Source organism: Acipenser ruthenus, chromosome 49 (assembly GCF_902713425.1).
Source record: "Acipenser ruthenus chromosome 49, fAciRut3.2 maternal haplotype, whole genome shotgun sequence".
NCBI classification, from domain to species: Eukaryota; Metazoa; Chordata; class Actinopteri; order Acipenseriformes; family Acipenseridae; genus Acipenser; species Acipenser ruthenus.
In genome coordinates, this window is record NC_081237.1 from 5,158,384 (window position 1) to 5,180,915 (window position 22,532).

The window sequence follows — 22,532 nt, forward strand, 5'->3', positions numbered from 1 at the left end:
CACACATACTATAATGAAAAGTATCCAACTGTGTTTATTTACAAGAACAGAAAAACTAAATTATGATGCACAGTCATACATAAAATAATGTACATATTGAACACCTGAAAATAAAGTGAGTCAATAAATTTAGCAGAAAAAAAAAGTCATGCAGTACAGGTTTCGCGTTCATTTACAGAGGAGTCGTCAGCAAACTGTTTTGTTTGTCAATACATCCTCAAAGTGCAACGTCCATTATACCGTTTCAATACTTTCCCATGTGGACCGCTGAGTGCAGTAGGTTTTAGGACTTTCCTTTTACCATCAAAAATAGTTTTCTGTCTGAGGGCTGCCAAGGACAACACTGCATTGAATATTGTACCAAGTTTCGTCACTCACCACTCAGGAAAAGCTTTGGGTAAACTAGAGGACAAATGGTAAAGCATTGTTGGTAAATTAATCATATTTAGGGTACCAATGAATTTGTTGCTCATTAAAATCCTTAGCATATTTTTAAAGACAATGATCTATTCAGGGATACCAGGGTATTTAATAAATGGTCTAAGTGAGGACAAATGGGCAATACAATCCCCACCCCTAGTTTTGCAGTAAATCATTTGCTGTTTCCAAACTTTTGAACCCTACTGTATATATTAATCATCCACTATAAAGCCAAGTCGATGGGATGCTGCTTTTTAATGCATACATATTCATGGCTGCAAATTTGGTTAGGCAGGTTCACAATAGGTCATACTGTAAGTGAGTTTGGAACTACAATCCTAACTTGGCCCTCAGTAGATACTTTAGCATCCAGCACATTTAGCACACACAAATTGTCCCAATACGGAATGAAACTCGGAATGGATCAAGCTGCTTATCGCCTTCGTAATCATGAAAATGATGAAGTCGAGAGGTTAGAGAACGCAGAACGCAGTCCGCAGGCATGATTGCCTTTTGAACAAAAGAGTTCCTCCCTCCACCCTCATGCCATCGACCTTCGCAAACAACATCATTAGAGTTGATTACCCCCTGATTAGCCCAGCTCGTAAGGGCTGGCACTTCGAGGTCTGTCGGATTTGAATTGCTTTTCCTTTTTCGTGCCTTAATGGTGAAGTGTTTTTTTTTGGCTTTTGATGAACAATAAGTGCTACTTTGCTGTTACCGTCAGATAATCAACTCGCCAGACTGCTTACACCGCCTATGGGACTAGTTACGTGACGCAGCACAGCACACACGCTTGCATTGCTTACTCCAAACTGTTGATTCATCTATTCATTCGTATAAATCGACAGCTCAGATCTGTCTCTGCCGTTGCAGAGTGAAGGAGTCTGTAAAGAATTTCTAACAGCTGTCAACACACGGAAGAAAAGCTGGAATGGCATAAAGTGAGTGTCTAATACTGGCGATGCTGTCTGGATCCTTTTAGCACACTGTCGTGCAAAAAAAGTGCTCTGTTTTTAAATCACCTGGACACACCTGTCCTCAAGGTGTGCTCCAGACCCTCGTTCAGTCTTCAGACTAAAAGAGGACCCTTGTACTAAGCCATCTACAGTACATGGTGTCTTGTAGTCTAGTCTGTTACTGATTAAAAGCAGCCATAATAAAGGACTGCCTTCATGCTAGGTTTGTTTAAATTATTCCAGCAGGGATCTCGTCAGTACGTGATTCTTAACAGTTGGCTTGGTTAATATCAATTACAAAAAAAACAAAAAAACAAGAAAAATAAGAAATTCAACAAAGGAGTATTCAGTGTCTTTGTAAACCTCTGCATTTGACTGCTAATGGATAATATGAAGCCCAGCATTGTTTCGTTTCTCCCTTGATCCAGGGACTCAGCTCACTGTGATTTGGGTGGCCGACACATTTTCTAACATTATTATTGCACGCTAGTAAACAAAAACAAAACAAAACAGATAAGCATCAAACAAGCACTCTTAATAATCAAGCTGCTGCACCATATTGATATATATATATCACACCCCTTCTCTCAGAATACATCTCTTTTAAATGAGGGGGGTGGGGGGCTTTAGACAGGGGAGTCAGTGTCGATTCAGTGATCTGCCCACTGTATTCCCAAAGAATCCCTGTCGTGATGTCATTGCTTGTACAATATCCATAGTGGATTGTGCCTTTATGTGGCATCTTCACTAGTGCTCATGTGCATGCAAGGCAATGATATCACACCACCGAATTCCTTGACAACAGATGTAGAAATATTTTTAACTGTACCTCTTCCACCCTATTTAATGCACAGAGCAAAACAGTCACTCAAAATGAGTTGGGATGTAACGTCAGGGCACCCTACCGTTGATCAAGGGGGCATCAATCAGCCTTTTATTGTTTGCCCTTAGATGATTCCAAACAGTAATGACGAGGTCCAGTCATTTTAAATAAAAGTCCATGGATTCAGAGGCTGATATCGACTCCTTATGTAGAGAGGCGCGGCCAAGTCAAGGGACCATTTCACAGACGGGATTACTGCCTGGACTGTGCTCTTGCTTGGCCCCTCCTCCGACCAGTGGTCCCCGGGGTTCTGCGGCTCTGAGCGGGCGTGTTCCTGCTCAACTGACCCGAACGGTAAGCCACCACCTGGGAAGGACCTGGCCTGGCCTGGCCTCGTTCCCTCATGTCCCGTCCGATCTGGGCCAGCGTTTGGGCCGGGGAGTTCTGCAGGCGTTGGAAGAGACTCTGCCTGGTCACGGCCCTCTCCGGGCAGCTGAAGGTCAGGGCGACCCCCGAGTCGGACTTCATCTCCCTGGAGAACCCGTCCGAGGTCCCGTCGAAGCACCGGCCGATGGCGATCTCCTTGGCCAGCCTGGGGTTCTGGTCGGTGACGGTGTAAATCCCGTAGTTGTGTCCCAGTGGGTCGACAGGGGCCAGCATGTTGAAGGCGTGGGACTCATTATTCAGGAACTGCGGAGGGTGCTTGACCAGGTACTCCTGCAGCAGGCTGTTGATGCCCACCCGCCTGCAGTCGCCCTGGGGGATGACCGCTATCAAGCTGCGGTCCACCAGACTTTGATCGAACAGCATCCCGCTACACTTGAACTCCAGGCAGGCGGCCGAGGAGTTGGGCAGCCTCAGGTCGCGGGTGCTGCGCATGTCTCTGATGCCATACAGCTGACCCTTGGTCTGAGGGTGCGTGCCGCCCTTGTTCCGCGACCTCACCATGACCTCCGAGGGCCCGTTGATCTTAACCTTGATGTAGCACGCCCGGAACTCCTGGGGGTTAGGCCACCAGGAGAGGTAGTCCCCAGACCAGGAGGTCAGGTCTCCCTCCTGAAAAGGCACCACGTTGTACTCGTACTTGTGCCCTTCCACGCGGTAGAAGCGGAAGTGGTTGGCCGTGACTGGGGCGTTCTCGCAGTCGATGCCGTTCTGATAGGCGTACACCGGCCCGTTTGTCTCGTCAATGTTGTTGGGGTTGGGCTTGGCCAGGTTGATCTTGAAAGCTGTCTTCTTGAGCGCAGGGTTTTCGTGGTCTGTTCTCTGGTACCCGAGTTTGTCCAGGTAGGGCTGGGACACCCCAATGACGTTGGGGTTCATTTTGGGGCTCGAGGAGGCTGCTTCCAGCTCCTCTCCTCCCATGGTGGCCGTGACGTAGGCAGTATAAGCGTCCGGCCGCTGTCCGTCGCAGAAAGCCGGCAGGCAGGCGCCGTTGGGGGCAGTGATCACGCTGTCGAATCGGCCCCAGGCACGGGGGTTGGAGGAGTAGCCAGCCCTGGGTTCCAGGTTGATCAGGTTGACCACCACCCCTTCCAGCTGCTCGTTGGGCAGGAAGTTGTCATTCATGTAGGCCCGCACCTTGACATAGCAGCGCCTGCTCTCGGGCACGTCCAGGTTGAAAAGACGCCTCTCCCGGACCTCCATGTTCCCAATCAAGAAGGTTCTTTCCTCACGCTTGCTCCGGCCAGCGGGGCTCCTAGTGAAATGGAAGTCGCTTTCCTCCTCCCAGATCCCTGTCTCCGGGTTGAGGGACCACAGCTTCATCTTGGGGATGTGTTCGGGCATCTTGACATGTTCCGTGTCCAGGAACACCTGCACACTGCCGGTTTCCAAGACTTCCTTATTGGCCTCGTCTCGGAACTCCACAGAGAACATGCCGTAGGTCCTGAGAGGGTACATGTCCCCTTCCTCGTTGACAAAGTTGAGGTCTCCGGGAGCGGCAGGGGCAGTCGTGATGTTTCGGGGGTCCAGGAAAGTCACACTGGCCTTGACGGTGCCTTGATAGACCTCACCATTGGCCTTGTGGAAAGAGTTGGGCGGTATAACAATTTGGCCAATGGGGTCCTCCCCTTTGATCTCTCCTAGGTATAAAGTACTAGCTTTAGCAGAGTCAATATCCACAGGTTCCTGCTTCCGCAGCACTTTGACATCGTGGTAAACGGCCCCTCCCTTCTTATCGAACAGGAACACCTTGACCGTGTCCACAAACTTCTGCAGCCTGTCCACGAAGCTGACCACTAGTCTCTTGGTGTCTGGTGGCACCTGGATGGTGAAGGTGCCTTTGTAGCCTGTGAGGCCCACTCGCTCCTTGCCGATGTAGATGTGCCCGAATCGGAGAGGCTCGTCTGTGTCTGCTGCCACCACACGCCCGCGGACCAGAACTTTGGGCTGTACGCATTTCTGGCAACCGCACTCGGTCACGGCTCGGATGGGCAGCGTGTACCGGCCGCAGTCGATCTCCCGCGTCTCTATGCGCTTCGCCCCGCAGCAGTAGTCCTCCCCGTCCTTGCAGCGCAGGTCGAAGTTCAGTGACCCTGCGCACTTGGTGTGGGGGCAGTGCCCGGCGTTGTAGTACTGAGAATCAGTCCCGGGTTGGAAACAGTCCATTGGCAGCTTGATCAGGTAGTCCTCAGGTTTGGGTTCACAGGCTGGCTGGTCCTTGCCTGGGGAGACACAAAGAAGTTTGCACAGGTTTATTAATGAATGCATTTATTTATGTATCAAATACATTTCCCTGGGGAATAGAGGTAGGTTACAATTCACAATCGTTCGTGCAGGCAGATGTTAAACGTACAAAAAAACCCACATGAGGAACCAAGACAATTCCAGGAGTGTGATGGCTACATAGACCACCTGTATAGAAGAACCCTGTTTGTAGTCAATATAGACTCCAGTAGCATGCAAAAACAGGGGAAGCTGCTCCGCTGGCTTGTAACAAGATTTTATTCTTGTGTGCACATCACTAATTATGGAAAACAAATGACTCTGATACCATTAAGCTTTTTTTTTTATCCCCTGGTTTGGTTTTGCATTCCCTCCCGATCCCATCAAACCGCTTCGGCCATTTAGGGATTACTGTAGCGGAGGACTGGGCAAGCTGTTTCGCTAGCTAATAATCCGGATTTACAGCCGCTTTGGAGATTGCCTACTTTTTTCCCACCCTGTTATAACAATTTATCCAGCACTATTAACAGTCGGTATAAAGTATCACAGACTAACACACAGACGATCAGGCGACGGCCAAAAATAAGTTAGGCTTACGAGTAAACGTAAAGCAAGGCACAGCGGGCATATCATATAATACAGGCTAATACCTCTACTGCGTTATTTTGGTCACTGGGACCTATTTAGCGCGCAGCGAGCATTAACTAGGAAACCAATCCCTTCTGCAGAACTGGCTGCTGATTGCTTTAACACACCAGTGTGGAACCCATGACTGCCCTCGACTGTCAAACTGGATCTCGGGAAAACAAGCGCCGAAAGAGTGGTTGGCATGCTTTGATTTTAGTACGATGAATAGCTGAGGGCTCTGCCGTGTAAACGGTGCTTCTGAGGTCTCGGTGCAGCCAGGGTGGTCTTCCCATAAGGTAATGAGTTTTATTAGCCCGTGAACTCACTGATACTGTCCTACAGCGTTTTATAAATTGCTTTTTAACACTCCATGGTTTTGCCAAAATTCTGCAATCCCCGATTAATGTATCTCACTGGTAGTTATCTGACCATACCTTGCATGCTACACTGCTCAGTCATTTATAATCAGTGTAACGCACTGCTGTAATCTGATTATGTTTCTCGCTAACTATGATGGTTCCTTTTTCAGACAGGTGAAAAACTGACTTTGTTGCAGAAAGCATTTCAGCAGTGCAAGTCAAACCTTACATGTCACACGAATGAGCTTTTTCTATCAGCGTGCTAGAAATGGGAAGGAACGAATGGGTTCAATAGCTGGATCTTCAAAGAATTGTTTTTTTGTAAATTGTAACTAACAGATTACTTTGTAAATGTAATTTTCCAACACTGCTTATAAGTAAGCCTTGTAACTAATTACATCAACAACTTGGATGTAACCAGGAAATGGGTACAGTATTAGGCCGGTCATTTTCCACTTTAGCAGAAAATGGAAGCATGCATTTCCAAGATAAACCCATCCACGCAAACCAAGCTTAATGAGCAAGGTGCACTTTTTGACAAACTTCCAAAGCATGCAAACTAAACAGTTGTGGCTTTCCACTTATTATTATGAGCACTCAAACGGTGAATCACAGGTTTTAACAGCATTGATTTTCAATCAGTTGGCATGCATAACTTCCCTACGATTTACCCTGCTTCCGCTGTTCTTTCATTTTCTTTGCTATGCTTTTGTTATGGGCAGTACACCTACCTACGACGGTGAGCATGGCAGGGGAAGACTTGATCCCTCCCATTTCATTGCTGGCTTTGCAATGGTACTCTCCTGCCTGCAGGGGCTTGAGATCCCTCAGGAGCAGATTGTCGTCGTACTTGTACACCTGTCTGTCCAGCAGGGTCCCGTTGTGGTACCTGGAGAGGAAGGGGTTCAAAAATTAAAACATTTTTGAAAGTGCTGGTGCAGCCACTGTATTCTGTAGTGGATTCGATTTTTAGTGCTCAGGGCCAAAGACTTCATAAACTTTCCAGAAAAATGCATTACCGTTCAAGTAGCAGCTACAGTGGCCCCTCACACCTGTTTCTGCTCAAGCAAGGTGCCGGGAGCCGCGTAGTCCTACCCACTGTTAAAATACCTTTCCATAAAGTGCAATGTATCATGAATTTGTGTCTCAAGCGATCAGCTGAACAAGGACATTCCCTTGGAGTTGAAAAGTTAAACACGCTGTTCCCATCACGTGCTGTTTTGCCTGAATTTGGGTCCATCTTTCAAAAGCGTTTCCCCAGACGGAGCAATTGCTTCAGCGTGTGATTTCAAAACTATTTTAGTTTCTGCCAGACCTGGGACCAATTATAATTATAATTACAATTTCAATTACAGCAAAATTGTTTGTGCAAATTCCAATTACAATGCCAAAAAAGGAACGCAGACAACGAGACACATTAACATGTTTGCTGTATTCCAAATAATCAACCAATAATCACTGATACAAATCGAGAGACATACTGTATTTTTTTTTCAAACAAATGAGGTCACTAGTTAATTTGGACCGCTGGTCTCTGATCAAGGTGTAGTTCTTCCTTTGCTGTTTGCTAAATGCAATTAGATTTGATTTGCTTAATCTGCTTCCAGAGCGTCGTTTGGAAGCTGTTTCGAGTTCTACTCAGCTCACCAGTCGGGGTTCATTTGTAATTGCAAAGGTACCGGATCTTATCATTAAGGGAGAGGGATGGCATGTTTGTTTCCAGACCTAATGTACTGACCTTGATTTACAGCGGCTCCCATATGTGCTTCAAGTTCTCTTCTGCTTCAAGTTCTCTTCTGCTACCATTTTTCCATTACGGGCTCAAAAAAGCTAGTAAATTACTTCCACATTGACGTTGCATCCTAAAATATATCATTACACTTTTCTCACTCAATTCACGGAACAGGAAAGCTTTTTTATATAATTTGCAAACTCTTTAATTCTCGCCTGTCAGACAAAAAATGTACCGGATCTAGGATCCAGATCTGACACGCATGAACCCCTGGGTATAACGACACTCTAATGTCACGATATGCAGGTCGCGGTCCGATATGTATTGCGATACACGGGACGGTCCTGCTGGGCTGTGTGAATGAAGCACAATAGGATCAAACGATCATTTAACGGTGGACTGGTATGTTAGTCTTGTATCAAGATAGAAACAATACAGAGCTCTGTTAGGACAGGGTCTATCTTGTAAGGGGTGATGCATCGCGCATTGATACACCGCTACTCACCAGTAGTATTTCTCCGGCATGGGGATCCCTGTGGCCATGCAACAGAAGGTCACTCGCTGGCCTTCGTAACGCACTTTAGCCTCTGGGTGCTTCACAATGTACGGCTTTTCTGGAATTGAGCAGGAACACTTTAATAGATAACCACAATTGTATTCTTTGTTGCAAAAGTGCAACAAAAAAGGGATTATTGCATAGACTAGTTAGGAGCAAGATGTTGTTCAAGTTTACAGTTACAGTTACAGTCCGCTGTTTTAGTGTTTTGGGATCAAATACAAAGAATGCCACGAATATCATTGATAATACTGTGTGCTTTAATGGTCTAAGTAGCAGCATGTCTGTACAGTGCCCTCCTTTTATTAAACTGTGCGGTATTTTGCTGTGTGATAAAATGAAACGGTAAGTGATTGAACACCGCGAATTGGTGAAGGGCCTTCAGCAAAATGTCTTTTTTATTATTTCTAAAAGTATAGCACGTCCAGTTTAGTGTCTAACCGTGACTTAACCGAATTAGCGGGTGGTGAAGCGACGAGGGAGCACCGGGTTGTGTGTATTACATGCGGATGCTTTTCCCTCTAGAGGTGAATTATCAACAGACACGCTCAGCGCACTGTACTTTACTAATAAGATAAAGCGCACTGCTGGGCTCACCGGCTCTCTGCAGCACGGCGTGTATCCAGGACGTCCCGGTGCTGTTGCTGAAGGCAGGCAGGGAGAGGGTGGCGTATTTCTCTCTCTGGATGGTGAAGAGGGTCCGAGCGGCAGAACTGGAGCAGACCCCCTGGATTCGGAAGGCCCCCCTCTCGTCCGTCCTGGCCAGTGTCAGTCTGGGATGCTCCTCGAGAGACACCAGAGCTCCTGGGAGTGGCGCCCCCTGCGGGCTGCGGACCTCCCCGACCAGAGCGTGGCCGTCGCACACGCAGCTGCTGCAGTCGTCGTTCACTCGGCCCTCCTGACACACGCGGCGGCACGCTGGAAACGCAGACACGAAAACATGAGAACGCAAGACATTCCAGAACGAGGAAGGTCCATTCGGCTCACCTCTGTACGCTCGCTTTAGTGCCAGCGTGATCCTTTAGCACTCAGGAGAGGAAAAAGAAAAAAAAAACTCAAACCAGGTTAGTAGGGGAATCGAAACCTCTGGACGGACCTCTAGGCAGCTAGCTAAAGTTCTTAAGCACACTCGCGTTTCCGCGACTGGACAATTCTCATTTCAAATAAACGAATCTGTCAGTTACAATGTCTATGACATGTAATAGTCTGGACCAGAGTATCGGAGATGGATAATCCAGATGCCTTGGCTCAACGTACAATAATGGCAAATGTCAAATTAAGATGAATTGGTAATTGGCTCTGAAGACTTGCAGTTAAAACGTTTGTCATTTAATTTATTACATGTTTTGTAGCGTTTCTCAATCTAGGTTTCAAGAACTGTCACAGCGTAAAAATGTTTCTGATCCCAGATTGAATGTCTGATAATGTTTTTTCGAGTGATGTAAACGAGCCCTTGGTCTCAGTGGGTTTACTCCTGGTTAAAGAACGGAAGATGGCAAAGGTTTTGGCCGATGTTTTTGTAGTCCACACCCACGAATAAAACTCCTCTCCTTGCTTAGTAACTACCTGCACAGGGAGACTTCCCACACTTCTGAGCCTCGACCCGACGTCCGAAACACCGCTTCCGATCAGAGGGCTTCACGCAGGTCCTGCGCCTGACCCTGTGTCCTCCTCCGCAGGTCACAGCACAGGCTGACCAGGAGCCCCAAGAACCCCACGATGCCTCTGTGACAGCAAGCAAGCAAGCAGAGAGAGACACGAAGCAATACTATGATAGCACATTGCAGTCTGCAGAAGGAACAAGCTGGGAAGCTAACATAAATAATGCATGCAGTAATCGTGTGGCTCTGTCTTTAGTCACCTGGGGAATGCAGCCAAACGCATTCTTAGTGTGTGACAGTTTGGAATAACTTGACAGTTTATTTAGCTGTTGTGACGATTGTGATTTTCGACCTCTCGAACAGAGCGGCTTCTGTAATCGCTTAGGGCATTGTGGGCGACCGCGAGAAGGTCTTTATTAAAACAGCACTGCGGGGGCTCATGCATGGCTGCAGAGAGCTCACGGCACACATGTTCTGTGCCTGCCTGGCTGTGATCAAAGCTCTCTTCACATGAAAGACAAGCTGAATTCTGATTAGGTTGATTGGAACCTGCTGACACGGGGAGCTTGGTAACAAGCTAGCCACGCGGAGGAAGATATTAAAGGGACTGACAATAAATCAGGCACTGACAATCGGGATAATTTACCGTTCCGAGTGAAACGAGTGAAGAAACAGCTGCTTGGGTTTGTGACGACTGCTGCTTTTCTCAGACTGTCTGGAGAACAACGATCTACACAAACCCAAGCAGCTGTCTCTTCACTCGTTTCACTTAGACAGATGAATTAGCCCGATCAACACCAGTGAAAAGATCTGCGGAGAGTTTGATCCGAGCAGTCGAATAATCGCTCTGTTATTTGACAAGCGTACTGTCCGGGGACATGGAGCAGAAGGAGAGGCCGATGCCCGGTCTTTGTGGAGCTCTGTTTTGAGTCTGACCTCTGGGCTTGCTGCTTGTCCCTGACAGGTGGGCTGGCTGGCTGGGCAGTGGCATTACCTGGGCAGGGCGGCGTGGCGCACTCCCTCCTCTCCATGGGCTTGCCCTCGCACACAGGGAAGCGCAGTGGACCCAGGGGCTTGGTGCTGTGACAGCTCCTCTCCCGGGCTTGGATCCCGGCGCTGCCGCACGCTGTGGCTGAGCACCCGCTCCACGCCGTCCATGGGCTCCAGTACGACTGCACTGCTGGAGGAGGCGACACACACACACACACACACACACACACACACACACACATGACATCAGCACCTTACCAGGGAATCAGCCCCTCAAATCAGGATCTACGATAGGCATTGAGAAAGTCTGACAGTCGAAACACTTGTGACCGGATGTATTCATTTTAGTATTTCTAAAGATGCGTCCGTGAGGTAATGTAAAACGTAAATAAAACCAGTGGGATTTTGACGCAAGTTGAAACGTTTCCTTGCTAGAATAAGAAGTCTCTGTAGCTTTACTCACGGTAAGGTTCATAAGTCAAAAAATGCATGCGGTCAATACCTGGGTTCAGCCATTAATAATAAATCCAGTAAATTATTTTTCTTATTCACGCATACAGTGGTGTCGTTGTTACTTTGTATCGGCAGCAGTGGGGTAGTCGAGTCACAGAATAGGCAAGCTAAGTCACATGACTCACATCTCCCGCACAACTCTCAAATTCAGTCAATTGTCCTCTTGATGCAATGAAACGAGCATTAGGAGCTTCTTCTATCACAAACTACTAAGGTGGCTAAAAATGCTGACAAAGACGACAGCAGCAGTGTCTCGACTACCCCTTATGATCACAGACACAAACGAAGCCACTGACACACAAACACAAAGTAGCATTCTGACAAGAGGGAGAAAGACCCTTTGTGGAAATACTTGTAGAAATGAGACAAACGCATGACCTGTCATTGGTGTTACTAGAAGCTCGGTATATAAATGCTATGTGAATTCGTGCACACATATCCACAGACCTCTGTAAAGGTGTTTGTTTGTAATTGGATTTCTGCTGTTGCATGCTAAGTCGTACAGGAAGGCAGGTCAGACGTCAGGCAGGTACCTAGTGGGCACTGAAAGCGCACGTGATAGTTGGAGCAGAGCTTGCCCCTCGACTGCTCCTTGTTGATGCACCAGAACCCCTTGTCCGTGCTGGAGTGCACCACCTCGCCCGTGTCCCCCGCTGACACCCAGTCCGTGGTGCGCGCCTCGATGGCCTGGGGCCGCACGCACACCCGCTCGCGGTAGTAGAAGCGAATGGCCTCCAGGCGCTCGTAGTCCCCGCTGCCTCCAGGGTGGTCGATGTTGAACCAGGACGTCCACTCCGTCACTCCTGAAGGGGACAGGGTCAGGGACACGGTGTTTTCATGCATGAAACACTTAGATGGACAAATATCATTTTCATTGAACAAAAAAAAATGTCATTGCTTTATATGGTGGAACAAAGGCATCCTCGTGTGAGGCTATCATGCATTTGCGTCTTCCATGTGTAGCCACAGAAAGACTAGAAGAGAGTTTTGTTTTTTTATCCATCCCCCATATGAGGTCGTCATGCATGAAAGGGTTAAACCGCGGGGAGGCAACCCTGGGACTCCCAATCCATTCCATTTCTGGACTTTGTTCCAGCCAGATCCTTCAGTATTTAATTGACCTGCATCAGGGGCCTGATTTACAAACTTGTGTACCCTACTTTATCAACTCCTTGTTCCTCTGTATCCTGAGTTAGTTGAGCTGGAAAACACCCTCCACCTTGCAGCTCACCCTTTCCACTCAGTTTCACAGGCTTTTCCTGCTCTAGCATCGATCAAAGGGGGGGGGGGTTACCTGAGGTCTGCAGCTCCTGGAGGCCATTGTAGCCCAGATTCCTGCCCCCCCTGTCCTTCCATTTTGAGAAGCGCGAGTCGCCCCAGGTGTGATCTGAGAGACAGAGAGAGAGGAAGGAAAGACACAGGGATTGACGCGAGAGCTGAAGAGAGACAGCTGGCACAACGTGAAATGCAGTAAATCAACAGACTTGAGGAAGCAGGCAGCAGTAGCAGGGACTCTTCAGGTGTACCTGGCATTTACCTGGCAAGCTCAGGGGCATGGATGCGGTCCTCAGTGGTGTACGCAAGTCTTGTATTATTATTTAACCAACCCCTGAGTCTCCGAGTCTCCCTTTCACGACTCTCAGCGAGCCTATTTAGCATTCCTGGCTTTTATCTCAGCTGTACGGATTCCAGCGACTTGAATAGGCTTGCAGCCCGCATCCCCTCGGCCAGATGCCTTTCACTGCGGTACTCCACCCCTGTGACAGTGTGAATAGTTCTCAACCCCAGACAAGGGACCTGTTGCATTGCTTATCGAGGAGTGCTTTCCAGTCTTAAGCAGTGCGAACATGTGGAAAAACCTGTCCACCCCGAATTGGGGTTAAGGATGTGTAAAGCATATCCAAGGCAGTTTAGAACAGGACTTGAGCAGTGCATGTGATACACCAGGGGGTGCAGGAGAGCTTAGAGAGCAATGAGACTGCAGAGAGAGGCCCTGGCGATGAGATGGTTGAATCATATTTAACAGGGGGAGCATGTCATAGATCTGTGGTCTTCTCATACCAGCTATATGTTGTATCCTATTACGTGTGTTTTGCACAGGTCACTATTGTTTTTTGTGATTAGATCAGGGAGTTGGAAGCAGAGATCTCTTTACTGGAGTTGCCAGTACAGTGCTGTGTGATTTACTCTGATATCTTCATTACATATTTATTCCACTGTTTATGACTGATGCAACGTGTTATGAAAGACCAAGAATGCGATATCCGTGACAGCTTCTTTTATTAAGCTAATTACAAGTCCAGATGTGAACTGTGGTAACCTGTAATAATAATAAGTAACAACACACTTGTGTCTGTGTTTGATTTTATATAACCAGTAGTTAGTGACTGTGAAATGTGTTTCTGTGTGTGGCTGGCTTACCAGGCTTCCAAATATAGATACAATAATAGATGACTTCAGACTCAGTCAGGATGGTTCTGCTGCAGTTTCATGGACAGTATAGGCTTATCATTTCAATATGAGGTAGAGCCGTGATTACTACAAAAAAAAACAACTGTATTTACACTGACTGCCCCAAATTGGAGAGTCACCCATAAGTTTGCAAACAGTGAAGGCTGTAGGGTCTTTCAGATTGCATTGCGGTTTGCTTGGCACGTACAGAACAGAAGATGCTTGCAGTGGCACGAACAAAGCAAAGATGAGGAAAGGGCATTACGTCACAGAGAGCTGGAAATGATAGTTTCAACATGCAGTGTACAAAGTCACTGTATAATAAAATAGCTAATGCTCGAAGCAGTGGGGTTTAGCCTCCTAGTGGCTGCTTATATACACACTGTGTTTTTTGTTAGGTTTTCTTTCAAATTATCCTGCAACATTTACAGCTGCAGGTCCGCTCCTCCTTGCAGTCTGCAGCAGGCTAAATAACAAGCGTGCAATTCTGAATCAGCAGATTACAAGAGTTACCCTTTTATAAGGTTCTGGTCTCCCCTGGGTGGGCTCTACTCAATTGAGCTCTCGTCGCTAGCGCGAGTGAAGCACGATTCACAAACAGCAGCGAGCACTTCAGAGTCACGCTGTGCCCATCCGCCCTGGGCAACAGAGCACCAAATCTGTTTATGAGAGCAAGGTCTGAAACTTACTTCATGTGTCGTATCAGCTGTTTGAAGTGTGTGCAGCTGAGCGGGATAGCTGGGCAGTACAGCGGGTTAATTCACACCTTGTCTTGTTTCCAGCATGGTTCACACGTGATGAGTTTGAAGGTCCCAACTTAGCCCCCCCAGTGGACATTAGTCCACACTGCAAAACCACCTCATAACTGGCAGATAGGTAGACTGAATGGAGCGCAGCGACAGCAGCCATATGCCGACTACAAAGGACATTCAGCAGCTTGATCTGGTCCGCTGTAGCCAGGCTTTTGAACTCTGCTGAGCCCTGCTGACAATCAGCGTAGAACAAGATGAATGCTAATGGGAACACTGGCCCCACTATAAAAACAATGCAGCTGTAAATCAGCCACTGAAAACTGCAGCAGCTCAACACCGTGCTTGCTTGTGTGTGGCTAAATAAAGGCGAGTGCGTGGGCACTTTAAAAAGAGATCATTTTAATAGACCACTAAATCTCACCTAGCTGGTTATGAGGGCAGAGAGTTTACTGGGACTGGATTCCACTCATTTGTACTATATGCGCTGCACGCTAACATTGCATTTATTGCTGTTCAGTAACTTGCTGCTGTATTTTAAGACGCACTGCGTAGGCACTAAGCTTTAGCTATAGCTGGGGTAACATTAGGGTATTAAACAGCGTCATGCTTGGGCATTCTAAAATCATTCTACAAGTAGTATTAAAAAGTTTCCATCTATCTTTGGTTTTTAACCCCCCCTGTTCTCTACAGGAACTAAAAACGTTTGCAGCTGCAACCTCTGCGGCACGTTTCCTTAAGCCAGGCAGAAAAAAAGTGATACCTGCAACTATACAATAATGAAGGAGTGAAGTGAAAATGGCAATAGAGTGAAAGCAAAGGGTTTTTTTTTTTAATAGGTCAAGTTAATAAGTCTGCTGGATTGGCGACTGTTTTCTTTATGTTCACAGATTGGAAAATATTTTCTTCTGTTGATTTTACAGTAGCTCAGGGATGGAAATAAGACTCCTATTGCATAGCAGTTAGACCCATTCCAGGTTTTACTAGGAGCTTGATTAGCTACTGGGTATAGGTAATAACAAGCTCAGGTGTGTCTTATTAAACTCGTAGTAAAATCTGGAATGGATCAAACCGCTATGCAACGGGAGTCTCATTTCCATCCCAGCAGCAGCATAAAACAACAAATAAATAATGAACAGAAAATTAGTATTAAAGAAAGACCGACAAATATTTTAATTATTAATGCATTTACATGTGTTTTATTCTTGCTGCTACTTAAGATTTTTGTAAAAACAAACAAACAAACAAACAAACCAACCAAAAAATAAACCAATGCTGAGATATTTTTGACCGAGAAAATAAAGCGACTGCGTGCTTTGGTCAGTGCAATGGAGCTCTGTAATCATGTGTATATGGTCCTTGTGTGATAGTAGATTGTCTTGGTACAGTGTGAGTCTCATTTGAGCCAGCAGTTAATAAAAGAGATTTTTGACACCAGTGCAAATTTTTAAGGTTAACTAGGCAGTCATTGCAGACCGCTTGTGGCTGGCACTGCAGTCAGATTTTCAAACTCTTTGGCTTAGTCCACTGATAAATTATAAAGGGTTAGAAACACAAGTGTTTGTGTTTGAAAATCAGGTTTTACTGTGCTGGTATTGAATATATATATATATTTTGTAATAGGTGATCATTTTCCAAGTTTATTAACTGTTACCTGGAAATAGATTACTAATACATCAAAAAGTGTTAATTTTTCCTTTGCGGTTAGTACATAGTAACCTAATAATAAACTAATAAAATATAATGATTTGTTAGCTACTCGAAGCAATCACATTATCGATATGGGTTCAGATTTGTTTAAGGTTTGAATGTGTTACTGTAATGCTATTTTGTATCGGAGATCAGGCTGTCCCTTATAGAAGTTCCCCATAGTAAAAGCATAGCAAAGCATAATAAGGTGAAGCAAGGTCTGGTAAAGCCATGAACAAATATGTCAAACCAGGGTACATTGTGGTAAATGCATAGTATAGACATAGTATAGCATGGTCAAAATACAGCGAAAAAGTACTGTGGTAACGTCATAACTTTATCTAAATAGTTTATGAATCACTTTAAAAAAAAAAAAAAGTATCCTATAATATAATATAATATAATATAATATAATATAATATAATATAATATAATATAATATAATATAATATAATATAATATAATATAATATAATATAATATAATATAATATAATATAATATAATATAATATAATATAATTCAATTCAATTGCTCCACATGGGATCTTTAAGGTCACAGGATTTTCACAATTGCAGGGATCTCTATGGCAGTGAAATTCTTACATGTCAGCATCACAGTACCTACCTTGTGCCACAGCAATAGCCAGTAAGGTGTGTAAAAGGAGCATCACTTTCTCACTCTGCCACATGCTTGCTCTGCAGTCTGTTCCTCTCGAGTGTGTCCCCAGAGGCTGCTGTCCTGCCTTGTGCTGGGTCGACAAGTGTGCCTGCAGTCTGTTTCCACTGAACCCAGGCTCAGGGCTAGAGCATCTGAAGTATGCTGTCCTGGCCAATCCCCCCTAGCTTGTCATTGGTCTGTGCCTTGCTTAATTTTTTTGGACAAATTGTTTCCAAAGAGAAGCTGAGAGGGATTCGGGTGGGTGTGGGTAGGCTGTTATTCTCATTTGATCACAGCTTGACTATTCAATTGCCTGGAGTTCAGACAGAACCACTGGGACACCTGGCTTGTATTTATTATTTTTTTTTAAACTTTACTTATTACTTATTCAGAAAATGTATCTGGATTTTCTGTGGGCTGTGGGTTCGCATATGTTTTACTTTAATTTGACACACTTAAAAAGTTTTGAAAAAAGCTCCGAGTTAGGGACCAGACTAAATCAGCATGCTCCCCTATGCTTCCCCATGCTTTCCAATCTCCCCAATGCTTTTATCATGCTTAGCTTTCAATAAGGTTTTCAATACATTCTAAACCAGACCACCCATGTGCCCCACACTGACCTGCAGACTACATGACTATCAGTATACAGCCTGCCAAATAAAACTATATGTAAGATCACTGCTAGAGGGATGTAAACAACTCAAGTTTATCATGATCAGCACATGAGTGCTTGCACACTCCATTCATTGATGGGTTATTAACTCGAGTGGCAAAGTATATCATTTTAAACAGTAGTGCTGTTTTCTTTCATTGACTCCAAATTTTTTAAAAATAATTTAATCATTGTCCAAAACGTGTGTGTAGCGGAACTTAAAAGTGTAGCTTGCTTAAAATCCTGTTTTTATATATTTTTATTTCTATAACCTTCTATGGTAATTCTGTGTGGTTCTGGTTTATGTTACTCCTATAGTTATACAGCTAAATTCAGTAACGCTGGGGAATCTTAACTGCCTGCAGCCATTGTGTCTGAGCGCCTCATTCCAGAAAACCTTTCAACTGTGCTGACTCTGCCTGCTCTGCAAATCACTCAGAAACCTGCCAAGGCAAAAACTAAAAGAAGCAACAGGTACCTAGCACAGGAGCTGCAGAAATACCAGCCAGCAGAGAAACAGACAGGGTCACAGAATAGAACTTTTTATTCCCACACGTTCACTATTTCAAAACACTTTCAGTACAGATAGGAAGAAGAGGACAGGCTGCACACTACTGCTGGCTGAGGCACAGCACGGATTGTCTGCTTTCAGACTAGAAGAGGCTCCCAAACACGTGACCGAAGCTACAACCTGCCGGCGTCCTTCAGAGGGAAACACGCCTGGTAACTGAACTACTGCCTGCATGTGCAACACGCTTACATGTGCAATGACTGCTACCATTGCTTTTCAAATGTACCCCTTCCTGCTTGTAAACCTCATGTCTTGAATGCACCTTGCTCAGCACAGAATGGAAAGCAGGGTAATGCACACAGCGTCCACAAGGGGGAGACACTGAGCAGACCCTTTGCTTTTCTGTTCATAAGCAAAGACATTGCAGCACTACACTGAAAGCATTAACAGTTATATCTTTATATATAGATAGATAGATAGATAGATAGATAGATTGATTGATTGATTGATTGATTGATTGATTAATCATATACAAATACATGAAATATGCCAGTCAGTAGTGTGTGATTATGCTGTGCTTTTTAAAAATAAATACTAACAATTAAACAATTAAAGCAATATTATTCTCTGGCATGTGGTGATGAAGCAGGTCATAGTCACAGACTCTTCCTTGGTTTTGCCCCTTGTCCAGTGGTGAGTAATGCACTCATTTTCCATGCAGTCTTGAAAAGGAATCCCCACAATACAGCTCAGCCCTTTGCTTAGGTTTAGAAAGTGTTACGCTGCTATGAGGCAGCTGCTTAGAAACGAAGGGTGCTTTTAGAGGCAACACCCAGCAATGGCAAGCTTCCTAGCAACTAGTTGTTACAACATTTTCAAACAGTTTCCCTCCGTGCGGAGCGACCTGCTGAAATCTTCTTGAAACTGCCATGCGTTTGCCTGAGAGTTGCCTTGTGTGTGTTTTTAAGCCATTAGGATGAGATGAGAGTACAGAAATGCATTAATGTGTTTTCATGCACACAGAAGCTGTTTATGATCGCACTGAGACCCACAGCACCCCCTGCTGGGTAATGGAGCTGGTCTTTTCTAACGTGGGCGTGGGGTATTTAATAATGCATGGTGCTGCTTGCATTTAGCAAGCGTGACTCCATGAAGGAACAGAAGAATTCCTATTTTTAGGTGAATAAGCAGTATGAAGGTTGTGTTTTAATGCAGCTGTGCGTTTTGCGTAGAGCTAGAAATGACACTCCTGTAAACATTTTAAGGTTTTGCATTTTGGAGAATGTATGAGTTACCTCTATAGGTCAACATGCAGATCGCTGTTGGTAAATGGCATGGCTTCTGTATTTTCTGATAGGCTAACGCCAGCAGTAGTGCATATATATCTATCTATATCTATATATCTATGACCAACCTAAAGCTAAAATCGACAGTCACATTTTTTTTGACCACCGCTGCCTCAGTTTAGATCATTAGACCCCACTGTGTCTCCTCACTTGCTTTGTAAATTGCTGTACTGTATTGCCTAAGTGATTAGCCAATCAAAACTGCATAAACTTAGACCAAAAAATATTCAAAAGATGCTCCATTCTGCATAATTATTATGGCTAATTACACCACAGCAGTGTTATTTTTTTTCCCAGCGCGAGGCGAACTTTGCTTACAGGCTGTACAGGGTTTTTAAAAAACCCTGTACAGCACAGCCTCTGTACAGTAAAATACAAAATGCATATATCTGTTTAAAAGCTACTGTTTTTTCAACCCATCCATAGTTAAATAGATCTATATACACGGCTGGCTGTGTGTTTGGGTTACAGCTCCACCAAGCTGTCAGTCCCGGGGAACTCCGGCAGGTTCAGGTCGAACTTCTTCTGGATGTCGTACGGTAGAAATCGTCCCGCGAGGAAGTGTTTTCCGGAGAAGCCCTTTGCACATTTCTTGGGGGCGTTCAAGGAGATGAGGACCTCAGGGGTGATCCCGTCTGCATTCGCCTTGTCCGCATCCCACCCTGCGTGATCGGGACAGAGAGAGAGAAAGAGAGAGAGAGAGAGAGAGAGAGAGAGAGAGAGAGAGAGAGAGAGAGAGAGAGAGAGAGAGAGAGAGAGAGAGAGAGAGAGAGAAAGAAAGAAAGAGAGAGAGCAAAAATTAAAGCTTATCAAACTGCATCAAAACAGTTGTTCGAGGACAATGGATTTCGAGTATAATCTCTCTGTAATATAACTGGATTTTCCCCTGACCTGAGGTTTCATTAGACCACCAGGGGGCGATATGGGTTAATGCCCTAGCCTGTCACATCAGATTCAGCTTTGTAGCAATTTCTACCCATTGCTAAACCCTGTCGTGTGACGCAGCGGATACGAATGCATTTCCCTTCGTCTCTCGCTTGGGAAAACTGAAAGAAACGTAATAAACCAACTCTGTGATGTCCAAGCATTTTTGAAATGAGAAAAGCTACTTTATTTATGTAACTTGATTCCGTTTCTTGACACCATTTTATCTCACTGTCCAGCAAAATACATAATATACTGAATTATGAGAAATTCTAGCTTGTGAGGCTGGACTTCAAAAATAATAATATAGAGAGGTGGCTAAGCATTGTATCAGACGTGATACAGAAATGGGCATTACAGGAAAGTCTTTCTCAATGTCTTCGATGTTGCAATGGGTTCCCATACATCACTGGGCAATTTGGTCCCCAAGTGTGTAAAGCATTTAAACATGCAAATCAAATTCCCCGCCCCTTCCCCAAACTGCAGGGTGACGGTGTCGGACCCTCTGCCGTGTAAGTGGGGTGGTGTTGTACCTGAGGGCACGTCCACGCTGGCGATGGGGATCTTCACTTGCTTCAGCGTGGTCAGGATGCTGGTGAAGGGCTCCTGCTCCTCTCCGTGGTCCGACTCTGTGCCCAGGATGGCATCAATGACAATGTTGTAGGCATCGTTTATCAACTGCACCTGCAAAACGCACAGAGAGAGGCTCCATATGTGCCGTCGATTCGGGCATACTCAGAATTGTCTTTAACTCCTTAAGATACACAAGGAATCAAGTGGCTGTTCAAATGGTTTCTTCTTAAAATACATTGACAATGACCAGATCTAACCTGTTCCCTGTGTGTGTGTGTGTGTTTGTGTGTGTGTGTGTGTCAGTGTGTGTGTGTGCGTGTGTGTGTTTCATTCACCTCGGTGGGCAGGTAGGAGAGGAAGGGGATGTCCATCTTCTCACACTGGGTGGTGAAGTCCTGGTACATTGTGTTCTGTGTCCTCTTGGGGTAGAAGATAGTGGGCTCGTACTCCTGAGAGAGAGAGAGAGAGAGAGAGAGAGAGAGAGAGAGAGAGAGAGAGAGAGAGAGAGAGAGAGAGAGAGAGAGAGAGAGAGAGAGGAGGAGAGAGAGAGAGAGAGAGAGAGAGAGAGAGAGAGAGAGCATCACCAACACCACTTTCACACTCCGGGCTACAACACCAGCAAGCACTCGCCAGCACACAAAGCTTGCATCTCTGTATCCTTAAAAGGAACAGCCTAATGTTAAACTGCAAGAAACTGACAAGCAGGCAAACGTTTCAGCTGAAGAAGGCACTGACCAGAATGCTTGTCTGCGTGACTTTGTTTATTATACCTTAGAATTGTGATTATTTTAGTCAGGGATGAATAACAAAATGTTACCAGACCTTGATATAAATCGATTGCTTCCATAGTGAACCCCAATCCACAGTGAACTGAGAACACCCCGGTCAAAGAGCAGCAAGACAGCAAGCACACTTTGTTTTTTGGACCATGCAAATAACCCAGTCAAGTCTAAGAGCACTTCTGTGTGCTGTAGTTGTACAATGCATATACTGCCTGTGCTTTTTTTAAATTTTCTTCAACATCAAAAGGTAAAGCGAGTGGCAGGCCTGGGTAAATGGATACTACTACTAAAAAATAAAAATAAAAATTTAAAAAAAGATAATTGGATTCACTGTACCCCATCCGCTGTTGATTAACTTCTGGTAGTTGTTAAAAATTCTGGAGCACATGTGCCTCAGGATGTGCCGATGCGTTCACAGAGAGGTGCGCTGTGTGAAGCTGACATCCTTGGCACCAGTACAATATGATCTACACTCTCTTGTCTCACAAGCCTGTGATTAATGAGTCCTTGCTCTGGGAACACCCACGGTTTTCTAAGGCAGTAAATCCTGGCTGGCTTTTAATGCAATCAGCTGTCGCTTGGGTATTTGAAATTTGCACATCAGAACACCTCCATATAGGCCAAAGAACACAGCAGGGGCGGCTGCACCTTCGCTGCAGAGCAGAGGACAAACCAGCCCTCTGGCTTAACTCCGTCTCTTCAGCGACTCACACGTTTCTTCCACATTTCTTTGTTTTCATTTCTGTACAATAGATGTATTGTTGCAGGATTTCCAAACCTACTTGTTCCTCGGTGCATTAAAAAAAAAGAACCGCTCGCCATATGTAGCACACACTTTTGTGGCACTGGGCGGAAGATGGAATCACTGTACACTGCAACGGCATGTGTTGAGTGACACGGTAGTTGCATTGTCAACATGTGGAATCGTTGAAAACATTGCCTCATTTTAT

At 45.3% G+C, this 22,532-nt stretch overlaps 2 protein-coding genes across 2 annotated transcripts in view; both read right to left on the reverse strand.

Moving 5' to 3' along the window:
• Nucleotides 1–9: 9 nt before the first annotated feature.
• LOC117428868 (cartilage intermediate layer protein 1) lies at nucleotides 10–17,843 on the reverse strand. Its single transcript, XM_034047841.3, has 9 exons — nucleotides 16,762–17,843; nucleotides 12,542–12,634; nucleotides 11,781–12,050; nucleotides 10,739–10,924; nucleotides 9,710–9,868; nucleotides 8,741–9,061; nucleotides 8,093–8,201; nucleotides 6,587–6,744; nucleotides 10–4,868 (listed from the first exon to the last, which is right to left on the reverse strand). The coding sequence occupies exons 1-9, from the start codon at nucleotides 16,823–16,825 to the stop codon at nucleotides 2,455–2,457; spliced, it is 3,774 nt and encodes a 1,257-aa protein (XP_033903732.3). The 5' UTR covers nucleotides 16,826–17,843; the 3' UTR covers nucleotides 10–2,454.
• Nucleotides 17,844–17,972: 129 nt separating this feature from the next.
• LOC117428869 (yjeF N-terminal domain-containing 3) overlaps nucleotides 17,973–22,532 on the reverse strand; it is a 29,476-nt gene continuing 24,916 nt past the window's right edge. The window contains exons 4-6 of the mRNA XM_059014891.1: nucleotides 21,136–21,249; nucleotides 20,761–20,911; nucleotides 17,973–19,965 (exon numbers count right to left, since the gene is read on the reverse strand). Coding sequence (XP_058870874.1) covers nucleotides 19,769–19,965; nucleotides 20,761–20,911; nucleotides 21,136–21,249 — 462 coding nt within the window. The 3' untranslated portion in view covers nucleotides 17,973–19,768. The remainder of the gene's footprint in view (nucleotides 19,966–20,760; nucleotides 20,912–21,135; nucleotides 21,250–22,532) is intronic.